We start from the raw sequence: 21236 nt of genomic DNA, 5'->3' as shown, positions 1-21236 counted from the left end.
AGTCGTGCCAGGAAAATAACCTCTCCCTCAACATCAACAAAACGAAGAATCTGATTGTGGACTTCAGGAGACAGCAGAGGGAGCACGTCGCCATCCACACCGACGGAGGGAGAAGGTGAAAAGCTTAATGTTCCCCGGCGTACACAGCACCGACGATTTAAAATGGTCCACCCACACAGACAGTGTGGTGAAGAAGCTGCAACAGCGCCTTATCAACCACAGGAGGCTGAAGAAATTTGTCTTGGTCCCTAAGACCCTCACAAACTTTTACAGATGCACCATTGAGAGCATCCTGTCAGGCTATGTCACAGCCATGCACGGCAACTGCACCGCTCAGCCCAACGCATCACCGGGAGCACACTGCCTGCCCTTCAGGACATCTACAGCACCCGGTGTCAAAGGAAGGTCATGAAGATCATAAAGGACCTCAGCCACCTGAGCCACGGCTTGTTCACCACATTATCATCCAGAAGGCAAGGTCAGTACAGCTGCATCAAAGCTGGGACTGGGAGACTGAAAAACAGCTTCTCTCTCAGGGCCATCAGACTGTTAAATAGCCATCACTAGCCGGCTTCCACCCAGTACCCTGTCCTGAACTTAGTCACTATCCCTAGCCTGCTATTACCTGGTTACTCATTTGCTGAACCTTAGAGGCTGCTGCCCTATGTACATAGACATGGAACACTGGTCACTAATAATGTTTGCATACTGTTTAACCCATTTCATATGTATATACTGTATTCTAGTCAAGTCCATCTTATTCAACTATTGCTGTATTTACACTATTCTATCCACGTATTCCTCCGATATTCTATATATTTTACCCACATACTGCCCATAATGTCTATACATGCCATCACATACAGTAATATACTGTATATATACATATATACAGTATATATTTATATATACTCCGGACTCCAACATTGCTCTTCCTAATGTTTCTTTATTTCTTAATTCCATTATTTTTCTTTTAGATGTGTGTGTATTGTTGTGTATTGTTAGATATTACTGCACTGTTGGAGCTAGGAACACAAGGATTTAGCTAAACCCGCAATAACATCTGCTAGACATGTGTATGCGACCAATAAAATTAGATTTGATTTGAACTAAATTGTCCATTGGTTCATGGGCATGTGTGACAACAATCTCTAACAGTAAGTCTATTTGTGTTGGGCTGTATATTGTTTTTCTGGACTTAATGATTAAATATGCACTATGCAAAAATTGCTCCGCCATTTCCTGAATGCTCAAATTCTAATAGTTCACCTAATTTCAGTTTATGTAACAAAACAAGCAAGTATAGTGTAGAGAATAACTGTACCATCTAAACCGCTGTGAAATATATTTTCCACAACCAAAAATACTGTATTTTCAGCTGTTTGAAGCTGGTTTACAAAACTGAAAGTAAAAGATGCAAAAACGAAACTTAACAATGGAGAATAGAAATAACACATATAACAGACCTTCCGCTTCTTAGACTTGCTTTCAATGAGAATGACAGATTTATAACCCACATTTCTAAGTGAATTTGGTCGTCACCCAAAAAGTTACATATTGCAGCTTTAAAGGCATGGGTCTGGAATGCAAGGTTTTAGAAATAAGACCTTACAGAACTTCTGCAATTCAAGGTTCCATGGGGAATCTGATTTCACGCTAAGAAACGTGCCTATTTTGCCCAGCCAATTTTAGTTGTGAAACTATCCATGTACAAGACTGAATTGTAGACATTTAGTTCCCTCTACTGGATATTGTAGGTACAGTAAACGTTTTACCATAAGGATTATGGGTACAGCATCGGATAGTTTCATAAGGTTGCCTGAAGAACCACAAGGGAGACTGCATCTTGCTCTCTATCAAAATCCAGAATGAAAATGATACTATATCGTTTTGCTTTCGCAGGTGCGTTGGCATAACTGTGTGTGTGTGTGTGTGTGTGTGTGTGTGTGTGTGTGTGTGTGTGTGTGTGTGTGTGTGTGTGTGTGTGTGTGTGTGTGTGTGTGTGTGTGTGTGTGTGTGTGTGTGTGTGTTAGTGTGACGCATAACTGTGTCCTACTTCACTGTTTCTGTATATTTGTCTTTTGTTAACTCTCTGTTTTCCTGCTTCCTCTTATTCTCAGGTAGGAAGTTTTGCTTCATTGTGATGAGGTTCTGGCATATGTCCACTGCTGATGTTCCTGAGGACCAGGAGAGTACCAAGATCTTCAAAATGGCCACCACTGAAGAAGACCGCCCACAGAAGAAGATAGTGACAGCTGTCTATGAGTAAGCATGGCATCCAAGACTAATCAATATTCATTTCATGCATCCACATGTTTGGATTATAATTATTAAGTCTCCCTAAATTTTACTTAAATATGAATTAAAAACTTTTATGTGCTGTGTCTCTACCAATTCTTAATCTCTTACTGGATCTGGATGGATAAGCCAAGAGATTTGATGTGCGAGAGTTTGTCAATATTTTATTTACCTTCTCCATGCATGTGAACCCACAATAAGTAATGCAAACATCTAAACAGGGACTTCATTTTCTGCATCTCATAGAGAAAGGTTGGGGGAAGTATGGGAAACATACAAACCTCTACGTGAGATAGTTATATTGTGTATAAAGAAAGCACATTGTATTTGCTCTTGCTGCTTTTATATGTTTTGTACATAGTATGTTGACAGTGTAGGAAATGTGTTATAACACCTCCTAAGTGCTATAAAAGTACACCTGTGTATAACCAATTGAAGAGAAGGCTTCAGTGCTGTAACCTCTGGTTTGGTCTGAATCACTTACGCGATTTGCTCCAAGCATAATGACAGGAATTAAATCCACTTCCGATCCACGGAGCAGGATCAAGCTTCTTCTCCCATTCCTGATCAGAAATCCAGTTAGGAATCGGACCACACGGTTTGGTTGTCATACCTAATATCCACCTACCTAGTTGGCCAGAATCTCACTCTCATTGTTTCAGGTCTTAAACTCTTTTCTAAAAGCCTGTCAAACGTCATATGTTTCCCCTTTCATTGCTGAGACACAGTTTGGCAGGACAAGAGAGCTCTGTTAAGATGCTTCACCTTATTTTCAAGGTGACGGTGGGAAGATTAGTTTGGTTGTTTGTCAGCATTGGTTTAAATGGTCTTCCCTCAGCTGTTTGAATACATCTTCAAAAGTATACTCTATAAAATATATTTGTCGGCACACTCTCTTTCTCTCTGACTCTCTCTCTCTCTACTCTCTCTCTCTCTGTCTCATTCACTCTACTCTCTCTCTCTACTCTCTCTCTCTACTCTCTCTCTCTCTGTCTCATTCACTCTACTCTCTCTCTCTACTCTCTCTCTCTCTGTCTCATTCACTCTACTCTCTCTCTCTACTCTCTCTCTCTCTCTGTCTCATTCACTCTACTCTCTCTCTCTACTCTCTCTCTCTCTCTGTCTCATTCACTCTACTCTCTCTCTACTCTCTCTCTCTACTCTCTCTCTCTACTCTCTCTCTCTCTGTCATTCACTCTACTCTCTCTCTCTACTCTCTCTCTCTCTGTCTCATTCACTCTACTCTCTCTCTACTCTCTCTCTACTCTCTCTACTCTCTCTCTCTCTACTCTCTCTCTCTCTACTCTCTCTCTGTCTCATTCACTCTACTCTCTCTCTACTCTCTCTCTGTCTCATTCACTCTACTCTCTCTCTCTACTCTCTCTCTACTCTCTCTCTCTACTCTCTCTCTCCTCTCTCTCTCTACTCTCTCTCTACTCTCTCTCTCTACTCTCTCTCTCTACTCTCTCTCTCTCTACTCTCTCTCTACTCTCTCTCTCTACACTCTCTCTCTACTCTCTCGCTCTACTCTCTACTCTCTCTCTCTACTCTCTCTCTGTCTCATTCACTCTACTTCTCTTGTCGCTTTGCAGAGGTGCTAAAACACCATTGAAAAATCTAAAGCAATTTCTATGAGATCTAATTTTAATGTGTTTCTCTCCCTCTCCTTTTGTTCTCTCTCTCTCTCTCTCCCTCCCTCCCTCCCTCCCTCCATCTCCCCTCTCAGATTCCACTGGGAGCTGACCAAGGGAGCTGAACCTGATTGGACAGTCACTAACATCTGGCACTGGAAACTGATAGGGTGATTGGACAAGACCCATGAACACCTCTGTCACCAGGATACAGCATCAGACCAAGCATACACAGCATCGTTGACCTAATTCAGCTCTGACAACATTAAACTCAACAAAACATTATTAACCAACAGGACTTCAATCAGCAGGACCATTGTACTCAGCCAAGCGCACACAAACTCAACTGAAACATTACAAGTCAACAGAAGAGTCACCTTGAATCCTAGCTGCTTTGTAGGGTGGACTGGATGGAACCAGAGCCCTACACACTGAAATACAGACCTATTATTTATCCCTAAGTTCTCCGATCTCAGGTTTGTTGGGAACAATAGACTTTCTATGAACCTCAGCATGAACAATTCGTTTCTACAATATCCCTGCTGTTATAGATTGTCCCAGAACAAAATAAACTGCTTCACGGTGATACTGTATGACATTTTGTCTCTGTGAAACAGTATCACAGGTTAAACTGTTGTTCTGTATTGTTCAGAAACACCTTAGTTGTCTGATTATTCAGAAGTAAAATTGATACCGCATAGCATCTATAAAGGTAAGACACAATTAATAAACACAACAATCCTCAGCAGAAGGGGGCGATAGTGTTACACAAATCACATTATGAATTAGTGTTGATTGAAAGCGGTTGGATAATAACTGGCAAGTCTCCCTATCCTCCTATAGATGTTTATATGATACACATTTTACATAAGTGACCTCGGTTTAGTTTGGGAATAAACAAAGGTAGAATAGTATACACATACCGGTCCCACTTTAAAGGAAGTACAGCTTGTAAAGGCTTTATATAGCATACATAAGCACTACATAAATGCTTCACAAATAATCTATAAGCATATGTCATATTCTATACATTTTGTAAAAACATACAAAGTGTGTAATGTCACATTTGGCAAATCACCCTACAGTGTTAATGGTTATGTCACCCTTTATACATCATTTATAGAGTATGACAGATGCTTATAGTTGATTTGTTTTATGTAGTGCTTATGAAGCATACAAATATCTTACATTATGATTAAATGTCTCAAAGGAATCACAGATGTCGGTGTACTGTAATGTATCGTGCCAGTGCCAAAATCAAACATCCTCTATTAGGCCCTCATTGTATACAACTACAACCATTTGTTCTTAACTGACTTGCCTAGTTAAATAGATTTTTAATCAAATACAATGTGAAACATTTACACTGACAGGCTATTGAACACTGTGTTTCATCCAATTCTGTCAACTCTTAAATCACACTATTAATGATGCATCAAAAAGAGAGACAATTCCTTCATTAGTAAGCATTAATTCATGCATAATGAAATATGGATGGGGATTATTATAATTTCCAGGCGTGGTAATATGGACAGGTGCGTAGGGGGTTCTGGTTAGACGCTTCCTGGTTATTCCTAATGTGATTATGAGTGTGCATAGCTTTACTTATGTTAAAACGCTAGTGAATATGTTTATAGCATATTAGCCAATTCACCACGCCAGGGTGTCAGATTGTTAAATGGTCATTTACAGTAGTAGAATAATTGTGATAAAACACTGACAAAAAGATCATGTGTTGTTTATTAACATGTTATGTTTCTGTGTTGTTGGGTTTCGACATAGATTAGTGTATGCACCCGGGAACCTTTTATTCATCTGGTTATTCAAGTTGATATTGTTATCCAAACAATTCAATATGCCGTCAGTACAGTAGGTGGGTGTTTGCGCACGCTTGTGTGTATGTGCGCACGCCTGTGTGTTTGTGTGTCTAAGGCTGTGGCTGTGGCCACATATTTAATTAGGATTGACAGATTAACATTATAACACTGACTTAATACAACCATAGAGTAAATATGTGTGTAAATCTAATCAAAGAGTATGACAGAATAAACAGGACTTCAAATGATAAGACTCCGATGGCATTGATGGTACTCATAATTCTCAATATTTACTTAGGTGTCAGGAGTAGATATTGTATATTATCACATGCAGGAAGGGTAAGCATTTAGTTAGCAGCAGAAAAAAATGTATTACTTATTCTAGCAACAGCTTATTGCTCTCAACCTAAGAAAATACATGACAGTCCACAATCAAAAATAATTTTAATGACCGTTAATATGACAATTAATAGTTAGTCTCAAAGAAAAAAAAAGAATAATAACACTTGAAGTACATTCTTTCACAGAATAGATACTGAGGAGGTAAAAGATACTATTCAGATTTAATTAGCTTGAATTTCCTTTAGAACGTCCTGGAAAATCTCCACACACGTCCCCAGTGGGGTGTCTCATGGATGCCAGCTTCTACGCCTCCGCAAATGTCTCCTCGGAAATACTTGCGCCCACATTTCGGAATATGTCAGTGATCTGAAAAGGAAATGGAGGCGGAAATAAGAATCAGAAGATCTCTTTGACAAATGATTTCCTCATGCTCCGTCCTATTTCAATAACATTTTGTGTCAATCACTTCTCCAATGGCAGAATTGTTCATACCAATTATATTTTTGAAACGTTTTTCCTACATTTTGAATGCTGTCACAAAATCCCACATGGTACTGTATGTCCCAGTGCTATTCTATAAAATCTACGAGACCATATCTTTCTTTCTCTCCCTTGATTCTTCAGTGGGTTCATTGGTATTCTGTACCTCCTCTTAGGTGCGGGGACAGAAGAAGTGCTCCATGTGGACTCCCCTTAGGGAGTACAGCGTAGGAAACAGGAAGTCAAATGCTGTGGTCTGGTCACCGTAGTTAGTGCTGTCGCTGACGCTCTTGATCCGCGGGGCCACCAGGTTGGTGCACACTGTGGGAGTCCCGTACATACGATAGTCTGTGTGGAAAGATGTCATAATTATACAGTGAGATTCACACAATGTAGAGAAGCAGGGGGAAAAGGACTACCAGTCCATTGTAATGCTAAGATACAAATGTGAGAAATCGTGTGCTGAAACTCATAGAATTTTCCCTTCATGCATCTTTCACCTAAATATCTATTCTTCAGCGTGCTGCCCACCTCTGCAGGTTCCCGGTCCTCCGGTCTGGCCAAAGCCTCTGAGGCTGCAGGTCTCACAGGGAGAGCCTCTCTCTGCATGTTATCTGGGGCGTGCTGGACTTACTCTCTGAGGTAGAGTTGTCAATCAAAAGGGAATAGAATTACCACCAGTACAACAATCACAGAAAATGTACTTGCATGGGAATGAGCATTCTAGTAATTATATTTCTATGCTTAGACACTGTAACTGACCACTAGTCAGAATGCGCTGCTCCACTTTACTGGCGGGCATTTTGTTCTTCCAGTTGAGGAAGTTGGCGAACTCCTGAAAGTTGATGAGTCCATCTTTGTCCATGTCACAGTACTCCATCAAGTCATCCAGCACCGGCCCACTCAGGTCCAGGTTAAACTGACAACACTTGTCCTGCAGGTCCTCCCCGTCGATCACACCCTGACCCTTCTGTGGAGTCACACACACACACACGAACACATGCACATAGCACACACACAGACAGACACACCTCAGACTGAACACAGTGAACTCAAACTAACTTAATACTATCAAAGACAGTACAGTATGAAGATATCTAGAAACTGCTTCTCCAATAGAAATACTTGTAGGCGATGTCATGGCGACGTTGGTTGGCTAAGCTCATGCGCAGAAACATGTCATCAGGCCTAAAGGTAGTCTCGTGCCAAACTGCACATGTGCAGGCAATCAAATCAAAGGCACTCCTTCGACTTTAAGTTGTTTTTGATGAAAATGAATATGTGTCAGTTTGTCACTTTCACAACGTTGGAGAAATAACATGTTCAGCTACTTCAGACATGGGCTTGAATCTAGGCTGTGCCTTTAGATTTAAGGAAAATTAACAACTATGGAAGAATTTTTCACTTCTCCCATTGACTTGCAGACCCCAAACCCATGACTGGTCGGTCGAGTCTGCTTCGCAAAGCATTCCCGGAAGTATTGCGATGTAGGTCCTGGGGTTTAGAAATTCTGTGATATTATCAAGTTAATACAGTAGAATTGTATATACAGTGTATTCGAAAAGTATTCAGACAACATTACTTTTTTCGCATTGTTGCATTACAGCCTTATTCTAAAATGGATTAAATTGTTGTTTTCCCTCATCAATCTGCACACAATACCCCATAGTGACAAAGCAAAAACAGGTTTTTAGACATTTTTGCAAATGTATTAAAAATTCTACATTTACATACGTATTCAGACCCTTTACTAAGTACTTTGTTGAAGCACCTTTGGCAGCGATTACACCTTTGAGTCTTCTTGGGTATGACCCTACAGTACAAGCTTGGCCACCTGTATTTGGGGAGTTTCTCCCATTCTTCTCTGCAGATCCTCTCAAGCTCTGTTAGGTTGGATGGGGAGCGTCGATGCACAGCTATTTTCAGGTCTATCCAGTGATGTTTGATCGGGTTCAAGTCCGGGCTCTGGCTGGGCAACTGAAGGACATTCAGAGACTTGTCCCGAAGCCACTCCTGCGTTGTCTTGGCTGTGTGCTTAGGGTCATTGTCCTGTTGGAAGGTGAACCTTCGCCCAAGTCTGTGGTCCTGAGCGCTCTGGAGCAGGTTTTCATCAAGAATCTCTCTGTACTTTGCTCCGTTCATCTTTTCCTCTATCCTGAATAATCCCCCAGTCCCTGCCGCTGAAAAACCCCAAGCATGATGCTGCCACCACCATGCTTCCCCGTAGGGATGATGCCACCTTTCCTCCAGATGCTTGGCATTCAGGTCAAATAGTTCAATCTTGTTTTCATCAGACCAGAAAATTTTGTTTTCATGGTCTAAGAGTCCTCTAGGTGCCTTTTCGCAAACTCCAAACGGGCTGTCATGTGCCTTTTACAGACAGGTGTGTGCTTTTTCAAATCATGTCCAATCAATTTAATTTACCACAGGTGGTGCTCCAATCAAGAGTTGTAGAAACATCTCAAGGATGATCAATGGAAACAGGATGCACCCGACCTCAATTTCGAGACTCATAGCAAAGGATCTAGATACTTATGTAAATAAGGTATTTCTGTTTTTTATTTGTAATAAATTAGCAAAAATGTCTAAAAACCTGTTTTTGCTTTGTCATTATGGGGTATTGTGTGTAGATTGATGAGTGCAGATTGTGTGTAGTGTAGATTGATTTAAGAAAAAAATCCATTTTAGGATTAGGCTGTAACATAACAAAATGTGGAAAAAGTCAAGGGGTCTTAATACTTTCTGAATGCACTGTATGTAACCTTGTCGTCGTGCCTGAAGGCCTGCAGCAGGGAGTTAAAGTTGTGGAAGTTGACCTTCTTGAGGTGCTGGCGTACAGCACTGACCATCTGTGGAGAAAGTTAAACCAAATTCTTCATCTTCAAACAATAACAGAAGGCTTACATTTTGGTCACCCCTCTAGACTACATCATAGCTTTACCCATTTTTACCAATTTCATACTGGCATTGTAATAGAAAACTCAATATGTGTCCTTTTATGAATATGCGTCCTTTTATTAATTAAAATTTTACTCACCAAATTCATCTGGCCGCTAGCAAGATTCCAAATGTATGACCTGCTGGCACTTTCAATGTGTCTGCTATGCTATAAAAGGCTGGGAATAGAGGAAGTAAAGCTACTGTAGTAGCTGGGCATGAGTTGTGTATACACATGTCTGGAACATATACTGAACAGGCATTTAACTAGATCTGCATTAAAGAGTTAATGTGATAGACTTACGGGTCATGCACTTTGCTAATCTGTGGCTGTATCCTTTCCCTGTCATCACATCTCTGAGAAACAAACTTTGCACTGTTATGAGTATGGGAAAAAATAGCAGTACACAAATCAACATTTGATGTCATGACTATTGGCAATGCATTGTGTGACATTGAATGGTGATGAGAAGTCGAGTGTTTTGAATAAACATAAGGTAGGATAAGTGCTTACTTCTGAGTATCACACAACCAGTGGAGAGATTTGGAGACACTGCGTCCATCGTTGTGGTGGGGAGTAGGCACTCCGAACCTGCCGTCCTTTCCATAACGGCTCCCCTTGTATTTCCTATCAACCTGTTCACCTGGGACGCAACACAGTTATGATGGATTTACCCAGGCTAAAATCAAACAGGTATGATTAACCACTGGCTATGGTGTTTCTACAGAAATGTGTCTGAAAATGATGGGTGTTAAATCAATGTGTAAAACAACATATTGAATAGCATATAATTTACTTCCAAGCCTAAATGAAGTCCCCATTTGAACACTGTCAGAACCAAAGAGAGACAAATGTCCACAATACTCACTGACAAAGTAGGCATTGTGGGAGCAGATATAAGACTGGTGTCCCTCCTGAGCCTCTGTCTCCACCTGCTCCACGCTTTTAGGTGGGTTGATAATCGCACCGCACCTTGGAAGCCCAGGGCTCTGATCATGTGATATGCCCAGGGGGGCTTTTTGATTGGTAGAATATCCAGCTTCGTGGAGCTGATGTAACCTCTGTTGATAGATGGTCTTAGGTGGTGGGTTGATCACTAATCCACCCTGTAGGAAATACAGAAACAAATACGACCATACCAATCCCATTAATTAATGTGTTGATGATCTCTACCATGTTAAATGTATGTACAGGTGTATGATCTTAATTTTAGCCAGTTTCCTACAGCAGGAAAACAATCCTGCAGCAACAGGAAATTTGAATTATTATGTGGATTATAATTAATGGACATTTTCTGTAGCGGTTTATACATTTTTTGTTAGGGCAAATCAAGTCTGGAAATTAGAAACTTTAGAAGTCTTTTTAAACCATGAATACACTACACGTTTGCATTTCCTGTTATGCAGTAAAAATTCTCAGCAACAAAATAGGGATCAAATTAAGATCCTACATCTGTAAAATGAAAATCTGGGTTTAGTTAGCTTAAAACTCACTATGCTTGTCTCTGTTTATTTAGGTCTCTACTCACCGAAATAGAAGCTTAGCTGCTCACTCCATGAACTAGAGTACTGGCAATGTCAGGGTCGTTGGCTTTCCCATGGAACACTCGGATAGTCACTGCACCTGGGCATGTTGTGTTGAGAAACATCCTCACTACTGGTGGGGTTTGGGGCTTTAAAGGGAAGGTGTGTGAGACACTGAATATACATCCATACAAACAGACACATTCACATTTCCACCACTAGGAAACCGAGGTCTGATCTGATTGGAATTATAATTATAGGCTTACTGTGCCTGTGTTCTAGAAAAACAAAACATAAACATTATATTGTTATAATTACTATGGCGGGGAAAAAGTGACTCCAGCGCAAAGAGGTCAATCGAACTCGATCAAAACAATGGAATTGACATGGAAATGTGTAGGGGAAGGGCCGTGAGGGAAAGATCCCGAATCTTCTCATTGCCCCCCAGCAACATTAGTCTACATTTTGGCTATTGTTTATGTGTATTTCACACTATGTTGAGATAAAAAATCGGAGTATAATGTTTGTATAGATGTTAACCCCAACACATGTTCATGTCATTGTCACCAATCAACTGCATTACAGTTAAAAACGACTGATTACCACTACCGATTTCTGTATGCTAACTATGCTAACCAGTTTTTCTGAAAGGGAGTTAGCATTTAGCAAGTCACTTCTAAATCTGAAAAGGGACAACTTCTAAAGCAAAAACAGCTAAATATATCCAAATCGGACTTAAGTAACCACATTGTGGGCCTTCTACAATACATACATCATGACTGTCGTTCTGCCCCTGAACAAGGCAGTTAACCCACTGTTCCTAGGCCGTCATTGTAAATAAGAACTTGTCCTTAACTGACTTGCGTAGTTAAATAAAGGTATAAGTATAAATAAAAAAACAATTAAGAACCTGTATGATTATGAACATTGCAAATGTTTGCTTTTAGCCTACACTTTAACAATATGACATGTTATGACAAAGTTGCATACATCAAGTCATGTTATATGTTACAAAGTTTTTTGTGAATGAGTTATCACACTTGTGTAACATTACCTCTTTGCCTAATAAAATTATTCGTTTTCCGGTTCCTTTCATTAGTGGCAATCTGCAGTTGCTCCATCGATTTTTGGACTTGTACATTAATTAAATGCACAAATTGATTCTTTAAGAATATAACTTATAAATGCCTCGAACTTAGTTCAACTGTCTTACCCCATCAGAACCCTAAATATACGTTTGTTTTACTCCAACAAAGTAAATGTAAACAAACATTGTATAACCTCAAAATCGCAGATTCCCCCTTTAACACGAGTGTGTGATTGGTTTATTCTCAGCGCTACGTAGATGCTCGATTTATCATCATACACCGTACCATACAAAACAAACGGGAAGTGGGAAAGGGATAAGCTTTATGAAATTGATCGACCTTTGAAAAGATTGTGGAGTGCCGGAAATATATATATATATTTTTGTTAATCCCTTCAGCTACCTAGTTAATGATATCGGATAAGGTAAGCAGATATCATTCTAGCTAGCTAGTTTACCGGCAAAACTAGCTTGTTAGCTAGCCCTGGCTAGGCCGAAAGCTATGTTTTGTTAGCTAGCTCACAGCAAATAATAAATCAACAGTTGACCTGTTCTTAATATACTGTTATGTGTTGACCATTGAAATGTATGTATGTAGCTAGCTTCTATGTATTTGCGTGAAGCAGGGTGAGGTGTGGTTCAACCTTATGTCGCTTGCTAGCAGTAAGACCGATAGTTTTCGTGTACGAACTAGCACATTCTTCAATAGACTGTATGTACTGTAGTTAGTTAGCTAGATAAAGTAAACTAGCTCGATAACAGTAGCCACCTAATCTAAATAATTATAGCGAACTACGTTAGCTAATTGTAACTGGCTGGCTAGCTAACCAATTTGTCATAGACAAGATCGTCCCACCCATTGGTCCAGAGGAAGCTAATCATTATTTTTGACGGACACAGTGCCTGATAGGTTTTATCCGCCATCATGACTTACTAGCTTGCTAGTCAACACAGTGGTTATTTGTGGTTAAGACTGACGTAACACGATTTCGACCGACATGTCTTCACTGCAATTATTTTTGGCTAGACTAGACACAATGGCTTGTTGTGTTTACTTGTTGGGACTAGGGTTGCACATTTTGGGAAATATTCAGATGTGGAAACTTTCCGTGGGAATATATTATTATTAATACCCTTTAAATGTAGATGTTTTTTGCATTTGATATATTTACCATATCATTTGGCGACAAACATTTTACCTTATCATAAGTATACATAAATGCAAATGATTAAATCCTTCCAATAAAAAAAAACGATTTAGTTATGAGTTGAACTTTAACTAAATTAGTTGACTCTTCACATGGGATGATTTCACTGAAAAAAAGAAAGGGAATATTGAATGATCCCCAATGATCCATTGCATCTCCAAAAAACGTTTTCAACATGCATCTATAAAATTAGAATATTCTAGAATATAAAGCTTTGGTTGTATTCCTCTCAGGCTTCCATGTCTTCTCCCTTCTCCCTGTAACTCCTCAATGTCCACCTCTTGTACATCAGACTCTGAGGCCTCTGAGGCCTCATCTTCACTCTCTTCATTCCAATCTTGTTGAGGATGGCTCATTGTCTGGCTCGAAATGCCTCAAATTTGCCCAGATGGCCACCAATTTTTCAACCCTTGTATTGGTCAGCTTGTTGTGTGCTTTGGTGTGTGTGTTCCCAAACAAGGACCAGTTGGGCTCTGAGGTGGCTGATGTTGGTGGGATTTGGAGGATGATTGAGGCAACAGGGGAAAGAGCCTCAGCTCCACAAAGTCCTTTCCACCAGGTGGCTGATGAGATTTGTTGGTATATTGCATCTCCTTCCCAATGCCCTTGCTTGGAAGTGTACTTCGCCAGACTGCCAAAAACATTGCCCTCATCCAGGCCAAGGTGGTGAGACACGATAGTGATGACACCATAGGCCTTGTTGATCTCTGCACCAGACAGGATGCTCTTGCCAGCATACTCAGTGTCCAACATGTATGCTGCGGTGTGTATGGGCTTCAGGTAGAAGTCTTTATGCTTTTTAATGTATTTCAGAATTGCAGTTTCCTCTGCTTGGAGCAACAGTGAAGTGGGCAGGGCAGTACGAATTTCTTCTTTTACATCTGCAAGCAGAGTCTGAACATCAGACCGAATGGCATTGTCTCCCTCAATCCATGCAATGACTACTGCTGTATGTTTCAGGAGTTTCAGGCTGCATACCACTCTCTCCAAAAATGCATCATCCAGGAGGATCCTCTTGATGGGGCTGTCTATATCTACAGACTGTGATATCGCCAATTCTTGGAGAGACCCCTTCCCCTCCAGGAGACTGTCAAACATGACAACACCACCCCAACGGGTGTTGCTGGGCAGCTTCAATGTGGTGCTCTTATTCATCTCACTTTGCTTGGTGAGGTAGATTGCTGCTATACCTTGATGACCCTTCACATACCTAGCCATTTCCTTGGCTCTCTTCTTGAGTGTATCCATTGTTTTCAGTGCCATGATGTCCTTGAGGAGCAGAGGAGCAGATTCAAGGTCCAAGGTCATTGATGACTGCCTTCCGCTCATCTGCAATGTAGAGACGTGTGTGTCTGTTGTCCCTTGTCTGTGCTCTTGTAGAATACTGGTTGAGTGGTGGAGATGATGATGATGATGTTAATTATTCCTTGCCCTCGAACATTTGACCACCCATCAGAGATGATTGCAATACAGTCTGCTTTGTCTATGATTTGCTTGACCTTCACTCTGTTGAACTCTGCATCCAGCAAATGAGTAGATAAAGCATGTCTGGTTGGTCTCTGCGGGATCTATGCTGGGCAAACAACATTCAGAAATGTCTTCCAATAGCATACACAGCTCGAAGACATTCATCAGCATTTCTCTGACTTCGTTCCCCCATTGAGTAAAAAAAAACTTTGGATTCCAGGAGGACCATGAGCTGTTGCTATCGATAATGTGTCTGATTCATAATTTTCACCTCTGACAAAAGTTTCTCTACTTCTAACAGAGGTTGCTTGTTGTGAGCGCTGAGGGAACATTATGTACTTGGCCAGATGATTCTGCATCTTTGTTGCATTCTTCACATATGATTTGGCACAGTATTTGCAAATGTACAGAGCTTTTCTTTCTACATTAGCTGCAGTGAAATGTCTCCACACATCAGATAGTGCCCCTGGCATTTTCCTGTAAAGATTAGAAAAAGAGTGGGAAAAAAAACCAGAATACAATTCATGTACAGATAAATAGTTAAGCAGTTAGATTAAACAACTCCTTTTGTGATACATATATATATTTTTTAAATGAAACAAGTATGGAAACAGGTGAATTAACACTCAATTAGCAGGCTCAAGCTAGCTAAAACCCAAATGTTAACTAAAACTAACTAGCAAAAATGATTAACAAGTTAGAAATGATTAAAACACACTTTGCTGTAGGCTACTATTTACTATCTAACAAAATCATGTATGTCATAAAATATATTCACCCAGTATTTTAATCAAAACTTACCAGAAAGCATGTAGTCCTTGGCTCAGACAGTGTAGTAGTGTGGGCTCAATAGCATCTCATTAGTGTGCAAGATCTTGAGAATCAGCTGTACATGTGATGGAAGAATGCAGTGTGCATGCAGAGGGTTGCAATTCCATTGAATTGGGGATAGTTTAACCAAAATTGCCTTGTGTATCCCTCAAAAAAAAATTCACTGTTATAAGCTAACTTAAAAAAGAGAGAGAATTTAAGCAAAATTCCCGGGCTTAACTTCCCATAGAAAACCCCCGAAATTTCCCGGAAGGTTTCTGACCCTTTACAACCCTAGTTTGGACAGTTAAGAAATAGGTGTAATATATTCTTTGTAAACAAGTCTAATGTTACTAGCTAATTGCCAAGTGAAAGTCGTTGTCACATTTCCAAATACTGTCTGTAGTTAACTAGCTAGCTACATCCTGTGATTCAATGATATTACAACGATGATCAGAGACAAAGCTAATTTAACAATTTCTAACCAATTCAATGTCAAAGTTGATCATTAGGATTATTTTGTAGTTGTATTTATTTTTTTCCCCCACTACTTTATTCACTGATCTATTGACAATTTAAGTAATGTGACATCTCATTTTTGGCAGTTCTAGGAGTAACCATTCAAGCGGTACTTCTGCATCCAGAGCAAGAGACTGGGGTGTAGGACATGGCAAGTAGGGGTGGTGCTACACGACCCAATGGGCCGAACACAGGCAACAAGATCTCCCAGTTCAAATTAGTACTCTTAGGGGAGTCCGCCGTGGGAAAGTCCAGTCTTGTACTTCGCTTCGTCAAGGGCCAGTTTCATGAATTCCAAGAGAGCACAATCGGAGGTTGGCTGATCTGACATCTTCTATTCATGTGTTAGTGGTTTTGGGTTATGTCCATTCCACTATCTTTTTTGTCCTGTAGTGATTCTGATTACATTTCTGATTACATTCTGTAGGTTATGCAATCTCCCATGATGTGTGTATATATAGTCCATTGTTGGAAACTGGACAGCCAGATGTTTTTCTTATAGCCTACTGCAAACAAAATTCTAAATGCTGCTTTGACTGTGTCTCCTCTCAGCTGCCTTCCTGACTCAGACAGTATGTTTGGATGACACAACAGTCAAGTTTGAGATCTGGGACACAGCTGGTCAGGAGCGCTACCACAGCTTAGCACCCATGTACTACAGAGGTGCCCAGGCCGCGATCGTGGTCTACGACATCACTAACAAAGTGAGTCAGCAGCCAGGTTTATGTACTCTGTCACACATTAAAAGAGACTCTTAAATTAGGTACAGTGCATTTGGAAAGTATTCAGACCCCTTCCCGTTTTCCACATTTTTATTCTAAAATTGATTAAATATTTTTTTCCCCTCATCAATCTACACACACAACCCCATAATGACAAAGCAAAAACAGGGTTTTAGACATGTATTAAAAATAAAAACCAGATACGTAAATAAGGTAAGTATTCAGACCTTTTGCTATGAGACTCGAAATTGAGCTCAGGTGCATCCTGTTTCCTTTGATCATCCTTGAGATGTTTCTACAACTTGATTGGAGTTCACCTGTGGTAAATTCCATTGAATGGACATGATTTGGAAAGGCGCACACACCTGTCTATATAAGGTCCCATAGTTGACAGTTCATGTCAGAGCAAAAACCAAGCCATGAGGTCGATGGAATTGTCCGTAGATATCCAAGACCGGATTGTGTCGAGGCACAGATTTGGTGGAAGGGTACCAAAACATTTCTGCCGCATTGAAGGTCCCCAAGAACACAGTGCCTCCATCATTCTTAAATGGCAGATGTTTGGAACCACCAAGACTCTTCCTAGAGCTGAATGAGGAATTGGGGGAGATTGGCCCAGGCCAGGGAGGTGACCACAAACCCAATGGTCACTGACAGAGCTCCAGAGTTCCTCTGTGGAGATGGGGGAACCTCTCAGAAGGACAACCATCTCTGCAGCCCTCCACCAATCAGGCCTTTATGGTAGAGTGACCAGACAGACGCCACTCTTCAGTAAAAGGCACATGACATCCCGCTAAAGGCACCTAAAGGACTCTCAGACCATGAGAAACAAGCTGCTCTGATGAAACCAAGATTGAACTCTTTGGCCTGAATGCCAAGCGTCACGTCTGGTGGAAATCTGGCACCACCCCTATGGTGGTGGCAGCATCATGCCGTGGAGATGTTTTTCAGTGGCAGGGACTGGGAGACTAGTCAGGATCGAGGGGAAAGATGAACAGAGAAAAGTACAGTGAGATCCTTGATGAAAACCTGCTCCAGAGTGCTCAGGACCTTAGACTGGGGCGAAGGTTCACCTTCCAACAAGACAACGGCCCTAAACACACAGCCAAGACAACGGAGTGGCTTTGGAACAAGTCTCTGAATGTCCTTGAGTGGCCCAACCAGAGCCCAGACTTGAACTCGATCAAACTTCTCTGGAGAGACATGAAAATAGCTCCTCATCCAACCTGACAGAGCTTGAGAGGGTTCAAGTCAGGTTTGCCAAGCTTGTAGCGTCATACCCAATAATACTCGAGGCTGTAATCTCTGCCAAAGGTGCTTCAACAAAGTACTGAGTAAAGGGTCTGAATACTTCTAAACCTGAAATATCAAATTTCACATATCTTTAATACATTTGCAAAAATGTCTGTGCCTGTTTTTGCTTTGTCATTGTGTGTAGATTGATGAGGGGGCACAAACAATTTAATCAATTTTAGAATAAGGCTGTAACGTAACAATGTGTAAAAAGTAAAGGGGTCTGAATACTTTCCGAATTAACTGTATAGCATTAGGTACAGCTGAAGACATTTTGTGAACATTTAGCAGGAGTTTGATGATTAGGCCTAGTTGAGAATCTGAAGAAAATATTGAGGAAAGGGGTAGCCTCGTTTTGCTGACATGTTTTCAAGCATCTTTCTGTAGTCCTTAGATTTGACCCAATTCTAAAATATCCCTATTAATTTAATTTGGTCCTAACAAACTTGTAACATCTAGGGCACTTTTGTTTTAACAAATGAATTGAGGGGCTGTCATTGTTTTTACCCCTAGTTGCACCACACTTTCCCAAACCATCTTTCTGTTCAATGTGTAAATTGATCTTTTTATGTTAAATGTTTCTGATACTTTGTGCTGCAATTTTGGCCAGGTCTCTCTTGTAAAAGAGTCTCATTGAGATGAACAAACCTGGTGAAAAAAAAAAAGAGCAACTCCAATGAGAAATTCTATGTTGATCCCCATGTCTGCTTTTGCTTTATTTGCTAAGATGTTTGCTGGGAAGTTGTTAGAACGTAGTATTTCATGGAAATAAGCTGTCAAACGAGCTTGGTTTTCTAACTCAATGCTTTGTACACAAAGCTTAAGCCAATGTTTGGAGCAGAGCATGCCTTCAACTCAGCAATATGATACATCTTGTTGACAAACTCCCCATACATGTAAGCTGGGGAACATTATACTTAATTGTCATATTTTATAGAAGTTCTCCTTTAATGAGACCACATTTTGGATATCCTGCAAAGTCAATAGCATAACCAGGGAATGAAGGGAGGGGTTGTGTTGTCATTCTTCCACAAGGACCTTGTTATTGTCTGACTTAATCTCTCGTCCTCTGATGTTTGCCAGGAGTCCTTTGCACGAGCAAAGAACTGGGTTAAGGAGCTTCAGAGACAAGCCAGTCCAAATATTGTAATAGCTTTAGCTGGGAACAAAGCTGACCTTGCAAACAAAAGAGCATTGGATTTTCAGGTTCGTGCCAGTGAATTTGCTAATGAACATTACACTGTGCTAGTTTTATTCTCAATGGAGTCATCATACAATTTGACCTATAAGGCAGTTAAACACAACCTTTGTTGCATATTGACTGATTTTGGTGGTTTTCTTCCAGGATGCCCAGTCATACGCAGATGATAACAGTTTACTGTTCATGGAAACATCAGCAAAGACCTCTATGAACGTTAATGAGATGTTCATGGCTATTGGTAAGTGTTTTATGTTCCATGTTCATTACACTTAGTTTGAAAATGTTAAAGCGTCTATCAATCTGATAATAGAAACACAGGTCCTAAACCTTTTCCCTATCGCTTCACAGCAAAGAATTTACCCAAGAACGAGCCTCAAGCTGACGGCGCGTACAGTGGGCGGAACCGGGGAGTGGATCTTACGGAGGCAGCTCAGCCGGCCAGTCGCTCCTGCTGCAGTACCTAAATCTGGCCCACTCTTCCCACATGCACCTTCCCCCTCTCCTCCTAACTTTGAATAACATCTGGACACGGTGTTCCCCTTTCTGACATCACCTTCCACCTCTCGTCCTTTCTCCCTGGAATAGCTAAAGACTCTGTATAGCTGCATTTACCATTTTTTTAAATGAAAGTAAAAACAAAAAAAAGTATTATGTCAGTATAATGTATGCATGTATCACTACAAGGCCTAAAACATATTTTTTTTTTTTACTTCATTCAGTTGGAAGACTAATCCATATGAGAGAGGTGTGTGTCTGTCTGATTCCCTGAAGAGAAAGTGTAACCTAGGTCATAGGGTTAGTGGACTGGGGATAAAAGTAAGTTGTGTCCTTCCAACCAAAACAAACCAAATTCATCCATTGTTAAATGCCTGGAGGCTATTACTGTTTGTACTGAGTATAATAACGTTATTGAAGCCGTGTCAGGCAAGGACTGTCAAACCAAGCATTCCACTTCCTTGCACCTGCTGCCGAGACGACAACATCTTTGTCTGCAGAGAAGTTTGGCGAGAACATCCAACTGGTTGAACAGGATTTAAGGGTGGTTTTGTTATTGGATGGCTGGTGACTGCAAGTTTGTCACATCTATGATGACTGGCTTGTGCATCATTGGAAGTCCCTCTTGAAATCACAACATTCTCTGGTTGATGCATTGATTTAATGAAGAACACTGAGACAGTTGGACATGCTCAGACAAGCTTTGTAAATTGTCTTGTTAAGACCTACCATATGACAAGTCCTTTGTTTCCCCAAACTGCTATTGTTCAGCTATCAACTTGTCAGAATTAGTGGTGTTTAAAATTAGGCCTCAAAACATGCACCAACATAAGTCTTGACTATTACCTATCATCAGTCTGGAATATTACTCTACTGTTATATATGGCGTTGCAATGTTGTCTCCTACCAATACATATTGGAGGGCATAAGCTTGTCCGGAAAATGTCTAGAGATTTCAAACAATTGTACAGTACACCAATGTAGGTCTAGGTCAGCTATGTGTTTTTTTACCTTGTCACAAACTGGTTAAATGCTAATCAATGGTGGTCTTTTTAAATATGTAGTGTTATTAACAATTCAATTGCAATTCACCTGTGTCTTGTTACTTTTCTCAATGGTCTGTTCATATTTCAGAGGACTATTGCATTGCACAATTGTTGGTTATAGTTTAATTAATGACTGGCCATTACGTTTTATAAAACTCATGCACTGTGTCGGACTTGCTAACCTCTATTGCCTCAAACAACCGATAGTAGCACTATCTGACTGGTAGTCTTTCTGAAGCCAGGTGGATTTAACAATGTAAAACATGACTAGTGAAGGACTGATCAGTTTGAGTATCAGGGTACAAGTCAATAAATTCAATAAATTAGGTATATTGCATGCCTTTATGTTTTCAATATCA

The 21236-nt window shown here is 40.5% G+C and overlaps 3 protein-coding genes and 1 long non-coding RNA gene across 4 annotated transcripts; 2 read left to right on the top strand and 2 right to left on the bottom strand.

Moving 5' to 3' along the window:
* The first annotated feature begins 310 nt into the window (after positions 1–310).
* LOC109902071 (m-AAA protease-interacting protein 1, mitochondrial-like) lies at positions 311–6060 on the top strand. The gene is made up of 3 exons (XM_031786715.1): positions 311–478; positions 2121–2265; positions 4025–6060. The coding sequence occupies exons 1-3, from the start codon at positions 409–411 to the stop codon at positions 4101–4103; spliced, it is 294 nt and encodes a 97-aa protein (XP_031642575.1). The 5' UTR covers positions 311–408; the 3' UTR covers positions 4104–6060.
* A 121-nt stretch (positions 6061–6181) lies between these two features.
* On the bottom strand, positions 6182–8103 carry LOC116352868 (uncharacterized). Its single transcript, XR_004202477.1, has 4 exons — positions 7331–8103; positions 7100–7205; positions 6735–6916; positions 6182–6454 (listed from the first exon to the last, which is right to left on the bottom strand). It is a non-coding gene; the product is annotated as an uncharacterized LOC116352868 (long non-coding RNA).
* A 1150-nt stretch (positions 8104–9253) lies between these two features.
* On the bottom strand, positions 9254–11154 carry LOC109901736 (EF-hand domain-containing family member B-like). Its single transcript, XM_031838088.1, has 5 exons — positions 11059–11154; positions 10375–10612; positions 10020–10149; positions 9810–9881; positions 9254–9417 (listed from the first exon to the last, which is right to left on the bottom strand). Exons 1-5 carry the CDS (start codon positions 11152–11154, stop codon positions 9291–9293), a joined length of 663 nt encoding a protein of 220 aa, XP_031693948.1. The 3' UTR covers positions 9254–9290.
* A 1180-nt stretch (positions 11155–12334) lies between these two features.
* Positions 12335–21207, top strand: LOC109902072 (ras-related protein Rab-5A-like). The gene is made up of 6 exons (XM_020498137.2): positions 12335–12541; positions 16207–16434; positions 16673–16824; positions 19219–19341; positions 19481–19574; positions 19685–21207. The coding sequence occupies exons 2-6, from the start codon at positions 16269–16271 to the stop codon at positions 19798–19800; spliced, it is 651 nt and encodes a 216-aa protein (XP_020353726.1). The 5' UTR covers positions 12335–12541; positions 16207–16268; the 3' UTR covers positions 19801–21207.
* Positions 21208–21236: the final 29 nt, after the last annotated feature.

This window comes from Oncorhynchus kisutch, linkage group LG13 (assembly GCF_002021735.2).
Source record: "Oncorhynchus kisutch isolate 150728-3 linkage group LG13, Okis_V2, whole genome shotgun sequence".
Classification (NCBI taxonomy): domain Eukaryota; kingdom Metazoa; phylum Chordata; class Actinopteri; order Salmoniformes; family Salmonidae; genus Oncorhynchus; species Oncorhynchus kisutch.
Note: the sequence above shows the minus strand (reverse complement) of the source record. Positions and strands in the feature narration are given on the sequence as shown.

Excerpts from the sequence above, each read along its gene's own strand:
- LOC109902071 (XM_031786715.1), top strand. The coding sequence starts at position 409 with ATGAAGATCATAAAGGACCTCAGCCACCTGAGCCACGGCTTGTTCACC. Across the intron at positions 479-2,120 it reads ATTATCATCCAGAAGGCAAG|GTAGGAAGTTTTGCTTCATT; the intron begins GTCAGTACAGCT and ends TCTTATTCTCAG. Across the intron at positions 2,266-4,024 it reads ATAGTGACAGCTGTCTATGA|ATTCCACTGGGAGCTGACCA; the intron begins GTAAGCATGGCA and ends CTCCCCTCTCAG.
- LOC109901736 (XM_031838088.1), bottom strand. The coding sequence starts at position 11,154 with ATGTTTCTCAACACAACATGCCCAGGTGCAGTGACTATCCGAGTGTTC. Across the intron at positions 10,613-11,058 it reads CCAGTACTCTAGTTCATGGA|GGTGGATTAGTGATCAACCC; the intron begins GTGAGCAGCTAA and ends TATTTCCTACAG. Across the intron at positions 9,418-9,809 it reads ATTAGCAAAGTGCATGACCC|ATGGTCAGTGCTGTACGCCA; the intron begins GTAAGTCTATCA and ends CTTTCTCCACAG.
- LOC109902072 (XM_020498137.2), top strand. The coding sequence starts at position 16,269 with ATGGCAAGTAGGGGTGGTGCTACACGACCCAATGGGCCGAACACAGGC. Across the intron at positions 16,825-19,218 it reads TCTACGACATCACTAACAAA|GAGTCCTTTGCACGAGCAAA; the intron begins GTGAGTCAGCAG and ends GATGTTTGCCAG. Across the intron at positions 19,342-19,480 it reads AAAGAGCATTGGATTTTCAG|GATGCCCAGTCATACGCAGA; the intron begins GTTCGTGCCAGT and ends GTTTTCTTCCAG.